This window comes from Barbus barbus (genome assembly GCF_936440315.1).
Source record: "Barbus barbus genome assembly, chromosome: 46".
NCBI classification, from domain to species: domain Eukaryota; kingdom Metazoa; phylum Chordata; class Actinopteri; order Cypriniformes; family Cyprinidae; genus Barbus; species Barbus barbus.
Genome location: NC_136724.1, coordinates 22,057,878 through 22,076,510, shown reverse-complemented (window position 1 = coordinate 22,076,510; position 18,633 = coordinate 22,057,878). Strand labels below are relative to the sequence as shown.

Below are 18,633 nucleotides of genomic sequence, written 5' to 3'. Positions count from 1 at the left end.
CAATTTGCTTTGAATGGTACATTACTTAAAACAAGCCTTTCATTAATTGAAACGAAATAGAATTGTTTTTGAACAAAATTCTGACTGATTTTTCTTTAATGATCTCCTAAATTGTCAGCTGACCTTGGCTTGAGGGATCTCTGTGTAAATGGCATTTTAATTGTTTTTTAGTTAATACAAGCTCCACAGAATATTAGAAGTAAACCTAGTGCTATTTCTGGCATTTTAAAAGTAATGTTTTATTAATTATTTATCTCTGTAGACTATGCGCCACAAGGATGCTGTCCTTAACATCACAGCTTAATGCAAAGTCCAGAAAACCTCCAGATGATACTGAAGCATCCAAGCCCATCCAGTTCTCGAGCAGTAAAGCCAGCCACCGAACCTGGAAAGTGGACCGTTCGATGGGCAGCACCTACCAGAGGCCCTGGTGGAAAGTTCTGCCTATCAGCCTCGTTGGAGTGGGCTTCGTCGTCTGGTGCGTTTTCAGGAGAGAGTCAGAGATCGATGAGTCTCTGGAGAAAAACCTCTATGTACATTTACCAGGACTGCTGTCCGATGAAGAACAGGAGGAAGTCGGCAACAAAGAAAAACCCTCATAGTGGCTTAAAAGGGACGTTTTTGATTTGGAATGTTTATTTATTGTTCAATGCATTCAGAAGATTTTCTCTCCAAACTGAGAATCATCAAATCAACCGTCCACATTCTTTTAATACTTCTGTTAAACCGGATCATCTGTAGCTGGATTTATATTGAAGATTGTAAAGCCAGTAGCATTGTATTGAAAGCATAAAGGAGAAAAGTCTGAATTGTAATTGTGGTGTGACTGCTAGTTTAAATGTAATCAGGGAACCATTATTGAACACACTGAAAGTCAACATTGACAACATCAGCTGCAAAAAAATATATATATATTTTTAGCATAATGTAATCAAAGGGGACCATGTAAAAAGTTACATATGGTTTACAAGCCATGAAAAGCCATTTTCAAAGCATGACCTGTGTAACAAATCAATCTAAAATTGCACTGCTCAAAGGGTTTCAAAAAGGTTTGCTATTCAGCCCGAGACAAATATTTAAATTAACTTGCTAGTACCTTCTGTCACTAAAGCAGCACTATTAGGACCTAAAATGGATTTAGCAAAAGTTTGTATAAGTCAAATAAAAGTGGGTCCAGCTGAATTTAAATTATTTGTTGGATTGGTATATAAAAAAAAGGTTATTATACCGCGGCAGCCGTCGTGTGAAGCCCTCTTAGTGTGAAGACCAAAGAGTGTAAAGTTCATCGACTCTACCGTGCGACTCCACGGGGCAGGGATAGTAGTATCGTTTTAAATTTTTTCATTTATGTTTATTGAAATGTTATATGCATGTGTCAATTTTATTTAATTTCTTTATTTTCTTAAATATGTGGGTATATAGTATTTATAGAGTTGTAACTTTTTAGTTACTTTCTTATTTGTAAGTCGCTTTGGACAAAAGCGTCTGCTAAATGACAGAAGTAAATAAAATACAGCACTTTAAACACTGCTAAAACCAAAATAATGAACGGCAAACAACACTGAGGTAGTGGAAAGTTTATTTACAACCAAATGGCCACAATAGAAGAGAAACCCTATATAATAACAATAGAAATAAAAAAGGACACATTCTAATTCATCATGAAGCATGCAGACTAGGCAGAGGTATATGAAAGTCTAAAATACAAATTTTAAAACCCTGAGGAGCTCCCGGAATGTTCTGACACTGCCCCCCTACTATCAACTTGAGTCACAAGATACCCTTCCCCTACCGCAACTACCAAAAAATAAACTTAAACTACACAGGCATTTAAAGTCAAGCGTGTAAGAACCCTGATGTCCCTCCCACACGTCAAACCCCACCCCCATATATTCCTCCACAAAAAAAGTAAATAGTAAAGAGTTTAAGCACGCTCTCCACGGATTCGACGTGCCAACTGGATGTCTTTGGGCATGATGGTGACACGTTTGGCGTGGATGGCGCACAAGTTGGTGTCCTCAAACAGACCCACCAGGTATGCTTCACTTGCCTCCTACAATCCAGAGCGAGAAAACATTAGGAGGGACCAAACAAAAAAGAAAAATGTGAAGTAGATCTATACACAACCCAGAACTAGAAGACACACCTGCAAGGCACCGATGGCAGCGCTCTGGAAACGCAAGTCGGTCTTGAAATCCTGAGCGATCTCACGAACCAGACGCTGGAACGGAAGCTTGCGGATCAGCAACTCTGTGGACTTCTGGTACCGACGGATCTCACGAAGAGCCACGGTTCCAGGACTGAGGGGGAAAACAAGCAGGAAACCATAAATTGAGTTGCTGTTATTAGGATAACGCATGAAATGCACCGAGGAGAAAGAAAAGTTGTTAGTTATATCATGCATATATGGAATACATAACTGTTACATTGGGTCTATACACAATATAAATACACATACACGTATATAAAATTCAGTATATACACAATACGAGTTTCCAAATATCTATACAACATGTACACAATGTATATTGTGTATAAACGCTTACATTATATTGTGCATCTACTGAATGTGTAGAACAGGGATAGGCAACGCCGGTTCTGGAGTGCCGATGACCTGCAGAGTTTAGCTCCAACCTTGGAAAATTAAAAAAAAAAAAAAAAAAAAAAAAAAAAAAAGCCTCACATGCCTGTAGCCCTAGCAATTCTGAAGACCTTAATTAGCTTGTTCAGGTGTGTTTGATTAGGGTTGGAGCTAAACTCTGCAGGACTCCAGGACCGACATTGCCTATCCCTGATGTAGAGTATGCATATGTAAAAAATAACTTATATATTCTACATCAGGTATGGGCAGCCTCAGTCCTGGAGAGTTTAGCTCCAACCCTAATCAAACGCACCCAAAGCAGCTAATCGATGTCTTCAAGATCACTAGAAAGCTACAGGCACTCAGGTGTGTTTGATTAGGGTTGGAGCTAAACTCTGCAGGACAGCGGCACTCCAGGACTGAAGTTGCCCATCCCTGTTCTACATATACAAAATTTCAAAAATATTTACATTGCATCATGTATATCTATACATAGATATGGTTTTATATCTATACACAAATTATACACAATTTAATACATTAATTCATTGTGTATACATTATATCACTTATAAGCTGAATATATATAGTGTTTATATAGCAGATTTATAGTTTGGTATAACAGTTTATAACAAATTACTAAATTTTTAATCTGCTAAACTAAAACTCTGGTTTAACGGTTAAAATCTCTTCAAAAGAGTTAACTGAGTTTCCTAGCATATAGATACTCCGCTTGAACACAATCCTTGTGTATATATAACTTATTTGTTTTTATATATACACACATGTACTGTAAATTTACAATCATACATTTTTAAACATTATATAAAATGCAGTATACAAAACCTCTATATACACAATATATAAAACCATTTAAATATATTGAATATCGTATATACACTGAATAATATATTCAGTGTGTACACGATATATAAAATCTCCATTGTTTACAGGAAATATGATAAACTATCTATTTATCTACTACTACTACTACACGTGTTCAGTGTTTCTCACCGGTATCTGTGGGGCTTCTTGACTCCACCGGTGGAGGGCGCACTCTTCCTGGCCGCCTTGGTGGCCAGCTGCTTCCTGGGGGCTTTACCACCGGTGGATTTACGGGCGGTCTGTTTAGTACGTGCCATGGCACTCTAGTGAAGGTCTAAAGAGACAAACCGATCAGAAAAAACAACAGCGGGGAATTCCGCGCGCCATGACGCAATCCACAACTAAACTCCCGCTTGTGTCCCGCCCAATAATACAGTCATGCAGAAACACAAGCACACCATGACAGCAATATCCTGAAGCAGCACTTTACAACTTGGGGGCGCCATTTAGGAGATTAAAGCTAAAAATTGATACTTCCAAGGTAAACGCTGAACTTATTAATTAAAGTACATACAAATTCGCATAGGTATACAAGAAAGCAGAATCGCATGTTGCTGTGGAGAATCAATAACCTGAACAACTCACAGTGGGACACTGGGTCTCACTCACACACACACACACACACACAGCCTGAAGGCAAAAATATTCAACGGCGGCGACTTTCATTCAACCATTCAGCAACTAGTACTACATATACGCCACGTTCCCTTCAATTACAGCGAAAGAGATGAGAAACCACCGGTAAACTGATGAGTGGAAGCTATGATTAATGCAGTAGTGAAGTCCACCATCTCAGGATGAGACACAGACACGTTTATATGTGTAACATGGCGCCCAAGAAAACCAATTACAGCCTTTTCTTTGTCTACACCGACAATTCAGTGTCTGTCGACTGAAAGCGGTTCAATAAAAAAACGACGCGTATTGTGAGACCACGTATTAAAAACAAAGATTTAAAAGTTAAAAAATATCAAACGAACTTCAGGGATAAAGCAGAAGTAAATACGAGCTCGTCCTCGTTAGCTTAGCTTCATGCTACCGCGACAAAATCATCTACAACCGCCGTCTATGAATCTAAACACAAAACACGGACTAAAGAGATTTCCAATGTCATAAAATGTCTTAAAACACGACACATAAAAGACTAAACACACCATAAGATGGTTTCTGTTAGTTTAAGACCGACCGTTAACGATACTTACGAGTTTTTGTTTCGGTTAATCCTTCAAACCCAAAACAAGGAACGTCGGTCGCGCGCAGAACGAGCTGCCCAAATTTATACAAATATAAGCCACGCCCACACCGACTCTCATTGGCTGGAGCAGATTTACTCTTTAGTATTTATTTATAATAGTTTTAGCGCGGTTTTAATGTAATTGTAAACGGCTTTCGGTCTGTTTCTGCAGACTGAAACTGTTTTTGAATTTCAAACGGCGTTATATGAACGTTTAATCAACAATCTTCGTGAAACATCTGTGTTAATGCTTTTAAAATCCTTGCATTTCTCGCCCTGGACCAGTTTGGTATGGATTACGTAACCATTTAAAAACAACCGTGCCATATGGTTCCTTTTAATACTGGTAAATTATTGCGATAATCGATGCTTCGCAAACAATGGCGAAAAATACATTTATTTTGAGCTCCAGTGTGTTTTAGTGCGGTCTTTGTGTCACCATTGCCTAAAAAGAAGGGCAAATTTTATTGCGCTGCAGTAGGAACCTATAGAATGGAAACGTGTTATCGGCGGAGCTCATTGTTTGGTGCACACATATGAGATATTCATGCGCAGCTAAATTCTGTAAATATATTTGAAAATCCAACGCAGCGTCTAAGCTGCCGCAAATCACACAAGAAGAAGAAAATCCAACGCTTGGAGTTGAAGTAGTCAATTGATTCTATCACATTTATATTTTCCTTAATGGTGATAGTTTGTGTTTTTCATAGGAAAGAACAGACAACTAGTGCATTTGTGTTTTCAGAAGATTAAAACCTCAGCTATGGCAGAGGAATCAACTGGAACAGGTAAGATTTCACTACCAATCATACCAGCTAACATATATTTAATTTGTAAAAGTGTAATATGGTTTGTATTTGAAAGTGTAATTTAGCAGAATTGCACTGTGTGACTTAATAGCATGCAATCTAAGGGGCAGAGAAATGCTTTGGAAATGCTCTAAATTTGTTCACGATTTCCAGAAACAACCGGAATACTGGAAAATGAGAAAAACACAGATGGCCAGAGTGGCGAGGACCCCAAAACAACAGCCCAAAATACTGGCACTCCTACCAATGCTAAAAAACACAAGAAGAAGAAAAAGAAAACAGGTGACGGAAAAGATAATCAACAGAAAGGGGGAAAAAGCAAGGAGGAAACACCCAAACAAGAGACCACAGAACTGGTAAGCACACACACACACACACATATATATATATATATATATATATATATATATATATATATATATATATATATATATATATATATATATACAGTGCTATGCATAAGTTTAGGCACCCATGCTAAAGTTGACTAAAAAGAGGAATAAAAAATCATCTTTTGGAAATTTAACTTAATGCCTTAATTAAACAAATTGGGAAAAATCCTACCTTTAAGGACACCAATTTTCTTTGTGAATGAATATTGTATCGTAAATAAATAAATGTTCTTCCTTAAAATACAGGGTGCATAAGTTTGGGCACCCCTATGTTAAATTCCCATAGAGGCAGGCAGATCTTTATTTTCAAAGGCCAGTTACTTCATGGATCCAGGATACTATGCATCCTGATAAAGTTCCCTTGGCTTTTGGAATTAAAATAGCCCCACATCATCACATAGCCTTCACCATACCTAGAGATTGGCATGGAGTACTTTCCATAAGATCACCTCTCAATGCAAATCAAACCAGCTATTAGGCTAACTGAAATAAAACCATGCCAATCTCTAGGTATGGTGAAGGCTATGTGATGATGTGGGGCTACTTTAATTCCAAAAGCCAAGGGAACTTTATCAGGATGCATAGTATCCTGGATCCATGAAGTAACTGGCCTTTAAAAATAAAAATCTGCCTGCCTCTATGGGAATTTAACATAGGGGTGCCCAAATTTATGCACCCTGTATTTTAAGGAAGAACATTTATTTATTTACGATACATTATTCATTCACAAAGAAAATTGGTGTCCTTAAAGGTAGGATTTATCCCAATTTTTTTAATTAAGGCATTAAGTTCAATTTCCAAAAGATGATTTTTTATTCCTCTTTTTAGTCAACTTTAGCACGGGTGCCTAAACTTATGCATAGCACTGTATACACTATTTATATATTTATTTACTGTTGTGTTTATATGTATAAGCTATGGCAAAGTCAAACTAATAACTTGACTTAATAACTGTGTGTGTGTTAGACTCCTGATGAGAAGCTGAGTCGGGAGTTAGATTGGTGCATCGAACAGCTCGAGCGCGGCCTTAAAACTCAAAAAACCTCCAGCAAACAACGTGAGTGAGACAACACAATAAATATAACATGTGTATATATATATATTACACAAGCTCAGGGCAAAAGAAAGTTGTTTTTATTGTTGTGATTGTTTGTTTTTGTGTTATGTTTTCTAATTTTTGTGTAATAGGACCTTGGAAAATGAGATGATGCATCTCAAGGGGTTTATCCAAAATAATACATTTGTTGAAAAGAAACCCTCACCTTGTGTTTTGTTTACACACATGCCTCCATTTAGGGGAAGAAACGAGCCGTGCTCTGAAGACGTTACACAGCTCCAAAGCTCCCTTGGTGAAGAAGAGGCAGGTAATGCGAGCGATCTCTGGAGACTACAGGAAGAAGATGGAAGAGGAAAGAGCCAGACAGTTCAAACTCATACAGTCAGGTAAGGCAGTGGCATAAATGTACATTCATATGTCTAAATTTTTTATTTAATTTTATGTTTTTTTTATTAAAGGGCAGCTTTGTATTTTCATGAACCAGTTAATACTGTGGAAATTAGTATTATAAATATTTATAATGAATATTTATGTAATAAAATTGTATAAGAATTAATTTATAATATTTGTAACTAATTAGTTTCTATTGTTGCATGATATTTTATTTTTAAACTATTTATTTATATTAAAATAAATTTATGATGCATTTATTTTAAAGTATATTTAATATATTTTTTTAAATGTAGAATTAATCTTAATATGTGTATTTATTTATTTAGGTAATTAGAATTGTTTTTATTTAAAATTATTTATTTTGGCATTTTTTACAGTTTTTTTTAACTTTCCCACAGAGTCTATTTAAAAAACCTGCCTTTCAATATTCTTACAAAAATTGCTTACACGATTCTTACAAAATTGTTGTCTCTTTCCACAGCAATGAGCTCTGCCCGGGTCACCAGTGTCTCTGAGTGCAAACCAGTGTTTCACCGGCGAGCTGAGAGAAACACACACCCCACAAACAAAACAGATAAATCTCAAGAGATGCAAACACTGCAAGGGCCCCAGGAGACAAATGAACACACAAAGACTGACGAAGACACAAAACCTTTTGTTTTCACTAAAACTCATGAAGAGTTTTGCTTTAACTTCAACTTATGATTTGACACTGTAACATCAACCAACAGGATTTGTGCCTTAAAGGGTTACTCCACCCCAAAATGAAAATGTTGTCATTAATCACTTACCCCCATGTCGTTCCAAACACGTAAAAGCTTTGTTCGTCTTCGGAACACAATTGAAGATATTTTGGATGAATATCGGGCGGCTTGTGACTGTCCCATTGACTGCCAAGTAATTAACACTGACAAGGCCCAGAAAAGTATGAAAGACATCATCAAAATAGTCCATCTGCCACCAGTGGTTCAATCTGAATTTAATGAAGCTACGAGAATACTTTTTGTACACAAAGAAAATAAAACTAACGACTTTATTTAACAATTCGTCTCCGTGTCATTTTGGAGAATATCCACTGAATGCAAACTGCGTAAGCTGTTCTGTGTCAGCCGCACCACACGGAAATGCTGTTTTCGCTCAAATCAAAGCGTAAATAAATGTAGAAAACGTATCTGTGTGCTGCGGTGACAGTGTTATTTACTTGGCAGTCTATGGGACAGTCACAAGCCGCCTGGTTTTCATCCAAAATATCTTCAATTGTGTTCCGAAGACGAACGACAGGGGGTAAGTGATTAATGACAAAATTTTCATTTTGGGGTTGAGTAACCCTTTAAGTAGATGCATAATAAGATATTATATACTTCTATTGCATAATTTTGCTATATGTTCTCTATGCATTTTATTAAGCATACATTATTGCTAGATTTAACTTTTTTGTTATGTTCAAAATGGTCATAGAAAAAAATCAAAATAAATTAATTATGCCCAAAACTTTGTGGTTTTAATTTTTATTATATTATTTATTTAAAATTGTACTGGGTTTTATTGATTTTTTTTTATTATTTTTTGAGTAATTCTGATGATTAAAATATAAATTAAAATTGTATGTGTAACTGATTTAATGTAAAAGTTGCTATGGTAACGTTTAAAAGGCTTATATTGCAAATGTCCGCTTTTTTCTCAAACAATTCATGCGCATTATTTCACCTCAAATCAATGCTCTCAGTGAAAACAAGCCTTTTGTTTTTAGATATTTTATTATGTGTATCATTCTTTTGCAGTTTATCAACAAACGTGTTGCTGTTTGATGTCGTCAGGCATGTTAGCTATGAGTGCTGACGCAGAGGCTCATGGGATATGAAGTCTTATATTGTGCACTAGCCGTTTAAATTATATTATGAGAAGCAGGCAAAAGACTACAACTCCCTATAAAACATTTAACAACACGCCCCGGCTGGAACAAAAAACTTCCTTTGAGTTGCCGCTGCTGTTGCAATTTCTGAACAAAACATTGATTTACCAGTTTGGAAAGTTGTAATTATTTTAAGGTTTGTACGCTTTTATTTGTCGAGTGCTTTATTAGGTTATGCGTTTGTGGCATGGACGGTTGTTGTAAAAGGCATTTCCATGTTAAGAGTTTGGTTATAACTTTACTAATTATAACTTTTCAGCATCATAACTATGTTATAAACACATGAATAAGAGTATGAGATAACATTTATCTGAGTTGAACTGACTGACGGATAATAGTCCTGATACCAGATAACGGTACATCATTTCTCTGAATAAACTGGTTATTTTGAGAGGGATCAAATAAATTATTTTATTTTGATATACATAAGTTTTAGCTAATATTATTGCACAGAACTGTAAATATTAAATATCCAACCTCATTTCCAGAGGAGTATGTCTGAGCTGAGCGACGAGGCGAGCAGTGAGTCGGAGCAGTTAGGCGCGAGTCTGTCCGTGTGGCTGGCCGACGGAGGAGACGCTCTGATCGGCCCGGAGGAGCTGAACGTGCCGCTGGATCTTCACACCGCCTGCTCCATCGGACAGTATGATGTGGTGGCTGAGTGCATCCGCAGGTGGAAGAATCTGCTGTTCATACTGTGCATGTCTCCCTCCAACAGTTTTTGACATATTTTAGTTCAGTGTGCTTGAACGTTTAAAGAAATATGACTATTTATAGAGAGAGAGAGAGAGAGAGAGAGAGTGGATGTATGGATGATAGTTAAATGGAGAGAGAGATAGATAGATAGATAGATAGAAGGATGGATGACAGATAGACAGATGTGTATATATATATATATATATATATATATATATATATATATATATATAAAATAACTTTGAAGATAAACCTCTCATGCTATTTGTAACTCTAAGAATGAAGATACATTTTTCTCATGTTATTTGTATGTTAAGTTTTTTTCCTTACATTTTTGCTGTCACACCATAGGACACAGTCAAATTTGTATTTGTCAACTACCCATATATAGAGAGAGCTGGATGGATGATAGACAGATGGATGAATGGATGGAATATATATATAGAGAGATAGATAGATAGATAAATAGATAGACAGATATCTGTTTCATTTACCAACCATAAGCAGTAACAGCAACACAAAGACTTTTGTCTGTCTCTGATGAATGGTTATTCAGGGGAGATGTGGATATGGACGGGAAGAACATCGGTGGCTGGACTCCTCTGATGTACGCTGCATATATCGGTCACGATAACATCACTAACCTGCTGCTGGAGACGGGCGTCAGTGTCAACACCACCACATCTAAAGGACTCACACCCCTGATGCTCGCCGCCAGCTGCGGAAACGAGAGCATCGCCTACTTCCTGCTGCAGGTCAGGTTTACATGAACAATTCATATTAACGATTTGTTAGTTGGATTATACAGTTTATTACAAGATTGCAAAATTTAGCAGAGCAAACAGCCAGCGCTCACTATACCACACTGAATGAAAGCTCTCTCTGTACAGCAAGGAGCGCAGCTGGAGTGTAAGGATGTGCGCGGGTGGACGGCTCTGCTGCACAGCACAGCTACTGGACATCAGCAGATGGTCAAATTCTTATTAGAGCATCACGCCAATGCAAATATCAAGTGAGTTACATTTGCATTCATTGATACAAAGCAAAACTTGAGTCCTTCCTATGTTCTTAATCTCAAGTGAAAATGTTATCTTTTTATTTCCGAGATGATAACTGGCCGCCACTCATGTTACAACAGCATCACAGTTTATACATTAACAATACTGTATTTACTACTTAGCATGCAATAAATGCTAGTATTTAATTCTGGGCATAATCTTGCTTAAACAGCTAGTAAACATCTTTGACCTTTGCCCTCACAGAGAGCCGCTGTCAGGATTCACACCGCTCATGGAAGCTGCTGCGTCCGGCCATGAAATCATCGTTCAGTACCTGCTCAACCATGCAAGTGTGACCTTACTCTGAAATGACTTACTTTAAATTAAAAATCTAATTATATGTAGAAAAATTACAGATTTGTATCGATATGACAATGACCACTCAATGCATCCATTATGAAAACTAATAGTAAATTATTAACATTAGCAATTGAAAACAAGATTCATACCTGATCCAAAACTACTTCTGAATATAAATTGACTCTCTAGTTAAACTAACTTAAAGCTTAGTTTTAAAAATAGCTGTACATCAAACTTAATTGTGGCCAAAATTTCTAATTTTCATAATCCCTAATGTTATTTACTACATAATCATAACTGAATTGTAGTCAGAGCACCTGTTTACACCCCTAATGTTAAAAAATGCTTGTGTGTTATTTTTATGATTCAGGGCATACGAACGGAGGAGAGGAACATGAACGGAGAAACGGCGAGAGCTCTGGCTATGATGTACGGACACACTAAAATCGCCAGCCTCATCGACATGCACGTCATGAGAGCCAAATCATGTCAGTCATGCACTGTAGCTTCTGTAATTGACCTTCTTTGTCGGGAATGCAGAAAATAACCCAAGCTGATCTGTCTCTCTAGCGCTGTATGAGGAGTTGAGCTCGTCTGAAGAAGAGAGTGTGACTCCTCGAGTCCGATCAGCTCGCAGCAGAACCAGAGGACCCAGCATTCACGACGGCCCTCAAGCTATCGCACGCTTCAGAGTCGGCTCCAAACACGGTACTCCCACTATAACCATTACCATTTTCTATTTCAATATATATTTTAAAATGTAATTTATTTCTGTGATCAAAGCCTTTCAATTTCCAGCATCATTACTCCAGTCTTCAGTGTCACATGATCCTTCAGAAATCAATCTAATATACTGATTTGCTGCTTAAGAAACATTTCTGATTATTATCAATGTAGAAAACAGTTGTGCTGCTTCATATTTTGGAGATAACCATCTATTTATTTGAAGAAGAAATCTTTTGTAACATTATACATTTCTCGCTCTCTCTATGTTGACTGTTGTATATATGTGACCCTGGACCACAAAACCAGTCTTAAAGGTCAATTTTTCAAAATTGAGATTTATACATCATATGAAAGCTGAATAAATAAACTTTCCAGTGATGTATGGTTTGTTATTATAGGACAATATTTGGCCGAGATGCAGCTATTTGAAAATCTGGAATCTGAGGGTGCAAAAAAATCTAAATATTGAGAAAATCGCCTTTAAAGTTGTTCAAATGAAGTTCTTAGCAATGCATATTACTAATCAAAAATGAAGTTTTGATATATTTACGGCAAGAAATTTACAAAATATCTTCATGGAACATGATCTTTACTTAATATCCTAATAATGTTTGGCATAAAAGAAAAATGGATAATTTTGTCCCATACAATGTATTTTTGGCTATTGCTACAAATATACCCCAGCGACTTAAGACTGCTTTTGTGCTCCAGGGTCACATATATATATACATATACATATATATATATATATATACATTTAGAGACAAAGAATTATGTTCTTTCATTGCATTAAACGCATTTAAATAGTTATTTTTATTAAATTTTAAACACATAGTATTTTATAAATATATTTACATTTATTTGAAGTTAAATATAAAAAAAACAAAGTATTCATTTTAATTAAATAAAATAGTGGAAAGGGATATATTTTAAATATTTAATAAATATTTACATTTATTTAAAGTTAAATATTCAAAAAAGTGCATTTTAATTCAATAAAATAAAAATACTTAATTAAATTTTATTGTTATTTTATTAAATTGGAAATGTGTTGAAATGATTTTATAAGTATATTCACATTTATTGTAATTTAAATATAAAAAAATAAATTTTAATAGAATAAAATAGTGGAAAGGGATGTTGAATCTATATAATGTGTTCTTTCATTGCAGAGGTTCCTGTGGCTCCACCTGGATATGTGACGTTTCGGGACGTTGGTGATCAGAGTGAGGGAATCTGCAATCGTGATGTCACTTCCCCCATCAATGAGCTCGACGGCCAGAGCAACAGCAGTAGAGGTGTGAAGTTCAGCAGGATGTCCATCATTCTTAGCAATGCATCTGCTGAGAACATGCGTTACAATGTGATTCTGTTTCCATTCTGCATGCAGATGAGCTGTTCTTTGATAACGACATGCCCACCATGAGGAGCAGCAGCAGCAGCAGCGAGGGTCTGTCTCATCTCCTCGGACACAGCAGGGAGGCGTCCCTGGAGAGCAATGAGGTCCGAACCATCATGCATCACTGCAGCTCACAGCAAACATCTCCAGCACACTGTTCTCTCAACGTCTCATCATGTTTGCAGGACTCTGATCAAGCAAAGAGGAGTTGTCCACGTCGATCCAATAAACTCCAGCATTTCAAAGGCAGGAGTCCCGGTAACAGCAGTGGCAGCACAGGTTACCGCGAGGCGCCGTCTTCCTCTGGAACTTCTCCTTCATACGCTGGACCCAAGGTGTGTGTTCTTCTAGTCACTTCTGTGTGTGTGTGTGTGTGTGTGTGTATGAGAGTTAAATGTACCAGTAAAGAGTATGTATACGTGTAGCAGGATCTCGCAGAGTTCCTTGAGCAGATCGGGTTCAGTAAGTACCTTCCCCTGCTGGAGGAGCAAGACATCGACCTGAGGATCTTCCTCACGCTTACTGAGAACGACCTCAAGGAAGTTGGCATCACGTGAGTCTTTGCACTATTTTTATTTTTTATACAAAATTGATCACTTTATTTTATTTTGTTTTATTCAAATTTTAAAATAATTAATATTTGTAATGTTTATATTTTATTAAAATTACATTTATTAAAATTTTATCACTACTTTGTCATTTCATTAATATTATTTTATTTTTTATTTTATTTATACAGTATTTAATTTTTTTTACCATTTGTTTATTACTGTTCAGTTATTTAAATTTTTTGTAAATATATTATTTTTTTATTTAATTAATTAATCCCATTAATTAACTCTATTTGATGTATTATATTGTATTATTTATACAATGTTTATTTTATTTATTTTTACAATTGCATCACTTTAAATTGTTTTATGTATTTATTAAAATGTATTATTTTATTTTTTATTTTAATAGTTGTGCTTTTATTTTATTTAGACAATTTTAGCACTTTATTTGAATAGCTTTATTTATTTTTAACTTTTTTTGTTGTTGTTATTTACATATTTGTGCTTTTCATTTTATAGTCTGTTTGGTCCTAAGAGGAAGATGACATCAGCAATAGCCCGTTGGCATAGTAACGCACGGCCACCCAGTGATGCGTTAGAGCAGGCGTATGCGGACCAACTGGAGGCCGAGATGCAGGAAATGGCCATTCAGCTTCATAAGGTGCTGACTGCATGACTTCCATTCACACCATCTTCACCTCATAAAGCTCATTTTCATGTGAGGAGGATTGTAGGACGGTAGCTAAAGTCAGGGAAGAGAACTGCTGTGCAATTGGCACCTAGTTTGTGATTAAGTGTGAACTGCAACATCAACACAGAATCGAAAAAAGTCTTTTGAATGTACGCAAAGTGACAAGACTGACCTGTTTCACAAAATAATGTTTTAAATGTTAACAGGTAGAGTTTTTGCTATATAACCAGGTTTTACCTTTTTGCATTTAAATGTATAAAATCTCAGAGCATTACTGGACTTATATCCATTTGGTTGTGTAATAGGTCACAATAAAATGAACAACATGCTATAAAATCAGTCCATTGAAATAAGTTGAGCTCAAGGGTTGCCATGCATAAAACTGATGTTGTAAAAAACAGCACTGTTCTGGCAACAACATTGTCATAAATTTACCACATCATAACTGCAAGTTTGCTGTAGTTATTGTGTGGTTCTCCTAAAGGTGCTTTATGTAATCTTTTGACTGTAATAAAGCATAAAAACATAATACCTTTGCAGATATTTAGGAAACATGCTACATTTGCATACTTGTTTCTCTAAAAACAATACTGGCTACAGCCAGTTATTTTACTTATAAATGTGTGTTCCGTGTCAGAATGTCTGTTTTTGTTTTGGTCTGTGTGACTCCGCCCACTGACAATTTACCCAATAGTATTTCAACAGTCTGGGTTGCCATTTGGTGGAAAACACAGGACTCCTGCCATGGAAGCCAGCAAACGAACTGGGTCAGACGTCACAGATTCTATCCGACCTAAAAAACCTTGGCATCCATCTAAAAAGCTCTATGACCAGAGACTTATTAAAACACGAATACATCAACTCAACAACTTACAATGTAAGGCTCATCGCCTTCCATTGCCAGTTGCACTCGTTCCTGTTCCGTGTCCTCAATCTGGCAACCCATGTGAGCTCTGAGTCTGAGGAGGAGGGATGGAGAAACGACTCTCTCCAATATTTTGAATTCGGACCGCAGTACCCATTTCAACCACTAGCTGTCAATATTAAATACTGCACCTTTAATCTTTTCTTTGTGTGTGTAGCGTTGTGTGGAGGTGGAGTCTCTGCAGGGTCAGGTGACCCAGGAGAAGGAGCTGCGTGCCGTGATGGAGGGATGTCTGATGGAGGAGAAGATGGCGTGGAAGAGCGTTCAGGCGGAGCTGCAGGAGAACAGCAAATGCATTCAGACACTGAGCGGGAAACTACACACTCTACGCAGCACTCTCACACAGGAGGACACTCGAGGTGTGCTGAACCTGCCAATGCTTTTATTTGCAGAAAATTAGAAAAAGGGAATTCGGTTATTAATTCCCAGAATGCATTGCAAATAATGCCCAGCATCATTAAAAGTGCCGTATTAAAAGTATATTTTAATGTAATTTAAGAAAACTACTACTGTCGGGTTGCCTAGCAGCAACCACCCAGAAGACCCTAACAGCCAACTTGCAACCAGTCAGAACACCTTAGCAACCATACATCAACTCTCAAGCACCCTAGCATGTTTTGCGCAGGCAAACTTTCTTCAAAAACAAAGCACAAATATATAAAACATGTAGTGGAAGTCACACCAACTTGTGGTTCCTGCAGTATGTATTCTTTGTCTTTAGTGTGCATTCAAAAATGCAATTAAAAATGTTTATTAAATTAGCACTATTCATTAATGTTTTAATAAAATTATATATTTTAATATCTTTTTTTACATTTTTATCATCACTACTTAATCACTATTTAACAGTATTATTTTAATTTTATTAAAATGTATTTTATGATTTTTGAAAATTTATTCACCATTTTATTTATCACTATTTGACTTTTATTTCTGCAGTATGAAAAGTTTTTTGTATCAAAAAAGTATATTAATTATATTGAGAATCAAAAAATGTTGAAAAAAAAAATAATTGGTGTTTTTGCTTGCCAGAAAAAAAAGGTGCACAAGACAAAATGAACAGCAAACCTCAGAAGCATATATTATCACTTGCTATATGCATCTTATGTTTGGACCATCTTGAAAGATGTATGTCATTAACACTATAAATCAATTTTTCGGTTGAGATTTGAATGACATTTTTGTGACTGTCTGTTGAGCTCTGGATGTAAGTGTAACTGTTGTAATGCATGGTCTGTCTGTGCTAGGTGACGGCTTGATGTGCTCTCAGCTGCTGTCTAAGATGGAGTCTCATATGGCGGAGCTCGGTAAGACTTCTGTTTCTGTGCATGTGTCATGTTTTTTCTTCACGTGGACGTGTGAATTCATATTGTGTTTCTCTGTCCAGCTGACGGTCTGAAGGAAATCCTTCACAGTCTCCAGCATCTCAGCGCTTCAGAGAAACACTCACACAACTGGGAAGAATCCTAGCGGCTGAGAATGGGTTGGTTGAACATCATTTATATAAAATCAAAAAATCACGGTTTCCACCAAAATATGAAGCAGCACATCTGTTTTCAACATTGATAATAATAAATGTTTCTTGAGCAGCAAATCAGTATATTATTATGATTTCTGAAGGATCATGTGACACTGAAGACTGGAGTAATGATGCTGAAAATACAGCTTTGATCACAGGAATAAATTACATTTTACAATATATTACAAAAGAAAACTGTTGTTTTAAATATTTCACAATATTACCATTTTCAGTGTATTTTTGATCAAATAAATGCAGCCTTGGTGAGTGGAAGATACTTCTTTAAAAACATTAAAATATCTTACAACCCCAAATGTTTGAAAAGTAGTGTGTGTGTTAAAATAAGACGTTTGAAACTTGAATTTTGCAAGATTACTCTCTGAATGACCGTTTAACTGATGTGTTTCTCCTTGCAGGACACTGGCTTTTACCGACGGAGGGTGAAAAACCACCCTGAACACAGGAGCGGGTCAGAGAGATGAGCCGCGCCGCTCCAGTACCACATGAGTTCAGATGGAGATGACGAGCCGAACGACGGCAGGCGGCCAAAAATGACAAGCGGGCGAAGAGCATCTCTCACATGTGCTCCAGTTACGTGGTATATTCACCATGAGAACTGACCAATCACAGACAAAGCTGTGTCAGACAGGGCGGAGCCAGAGGATTTGAACTTCCTGTCAGGAATTCAGTGCACACAGAAATACATCTGTGGATACCGCGAGCACAAATACTGTTTATTGCTGTACAACAAATCAAACCTCTTAGTAGATTAGATTTAAAATAAGCCTATTTAAAGCCTGAATAATGAAGCGGTTTCTTGCGTAAATCAAACCTCAGATGATCTTTACTCTCAATTGTTAGTCTAATCATCTTCTCTTAAATACTGTGTATGTTATAAATACACTCATTCATTTGTCAAAACCGCTGTTATGCAAACTGCCTTCAGTTCAGTTCATTCAAATAGCTTTATTGGTATGACTAAGTATGGCCAAAGCTGGGGTTATATGCAAAAAAAAACAATAGTATATTATTATTATTGCTACTCCTACATGACAACTCAACATAATCAAGAACAAATTAGAGCATTTTTAACATATTTAGTTCAATCCGATTACACAGAAAGGATGTCCAGGTTTATGGTAATATTGTTGGAGGAGCTACTGTCAATTTATTATTTTTAAATATTTGTTGTTTTTACCCTATCAATTATAAAATATTTTTTTATGTTAATCAGCTTGTCTGTCAATTATGAAAAAGTTTTTACTGTAATTATGTCACATAAATGTACAAAAATCAAGTTTTTTAAAGGTCTGGAAATAAAGCGTTTAAAGCAAATGTAGTTTTTTGTATTCTTGCGACTTTGAAGCCCCCTACAGTTCAATGAGTGGAATCCACTGTCGTAAATACATCAGTCATATTTTTAACCTTTTGGAAGAATACAGAGAAGAGGTGAAAAACGCAGAGATAGAAAATAGTCCTGTGCCTCCAAAAGCATTGAACCTT

General features: G+C 36.3%; 3 protein-coding genes across 9 annotated transcripts; 2 read left to right on the top strand and 1 right to left on the bottom strand.

Annotated features, from left to right (window-relative positions):
* Nucleotides 1–1,562: 1,562 nt before the first annotated feature.
* On the bottom strand, nt 1,563–4,992 carry LOC306865145 (histone H3.3A). The gene is made up of 4 exons (XM_079409553.1): nt 4,668–4,992; nt 3,595–3,739; nt 2,147–2,300; nt 1,563–2,053 (listed from the first exon to the last, which is right to left on the bottom strand). The coding sequence occupies exons 2-4, from the start codon at nt 3,720–3,722 to the stop codon at nt 1,925–1,927; spliced, it is 411 nt and encodes a 136-aa protein (XP_079265679.1). The 5' UTR covers nt 3,723–3,739; nt 4,668–4,992; the 3' UTR covers nt 1,563–1,924.
* LOC306865143 (UPF0488 protein C8orf33 homolog) lies at nt 3,838–8,837 on the top strand. Of its 6 annotated transcripts, XR_013783845.1 has the most exons (7): nt 3,860–3,946; nt 5,410–5,487; nt 5,662–5,864; nt 6,867–6,957; nt 7,197–7,343; nt 7,832–8,161; nt 8,621–8,837. XR_013783845.1 is itself a non-coding variant. In XM_079409550.1 (6 exons), exons 2-6 carry the CDS (start codon nt 5,463–5,465, stop codon nt 8,053–8,055), a joined length of 690 nt encoding a protein of 229 aa, XP_079265676.1. In that variant the 5' UTR covers nt 3,838–3,946; nt 5,410–5,462; the 3' UTR covers nt 8,056–8,837. The 6 variants fall into 6 exon arrangements, 4 of the variants coding, with proteins under 4 accessions (XP_079265676.1, XP_079265677.1, XP_079265674.1 ...); XM_079409550.1 differs by having other exon boundaries at nt 3,838–3,946; nt 7,832–8,837; XM_079409551.1 differs by lacking the exon at nt 3,860–3,946 and adding an exon at nt 4,802–5,045 and having other exon boundaries at nt 5,445–5,487; nt 7,832–8,837.
* Nucleotides 8,838–9,307: 470 nt separating this feature from the next.
* Nucleotides 9,308–18,468, top strand: LOC306865142 (ankyrin repeat and SAM domain-containing protein 3-like). 2 transcript variants are annotated; one of them, XM_079409547.1, is made up of 16 exons: nt 9,308–9,398; nt 9,751–9,935; nt 10,515–10,713; nt 10,849–10,970; nt 11,221–11,302; nt 11,687–11,804; nt 11,887–12,024; nt 13,215–13,340; nt 13,433–13,545; nt 13,627–13,776; nt 13,870–13,994; nt 14,515–14,656; nt 15,769–15,970; nt 16,859–16,918; nt 16,999–17,094; nt 17,547–18,468. In XM_079409547.1, exons 2-15 carry the CDS (start codon nt 9,757–9,759, stop codon nt 17,079–17,081), a joined length of 1,839 nt encoding a protein of 612 aa, XP_079265673.1. In that variant the 5' UTR covers nt 9,308–9,398; nt 9,751–9,756; the 3' UTR covers nt 17,082–17,094; nt 17,547–18,468. The 2 variants fall into 2 exon arrangements, with proteins under 2 accessions (XP_079265673.1, XP_079265672.1); XM_079409546.1 differs by having other exon boundaries at nt 13,867–13,994.
* Nucleotides 18,469–18,633: the final 165 nt, after the last annotated feature.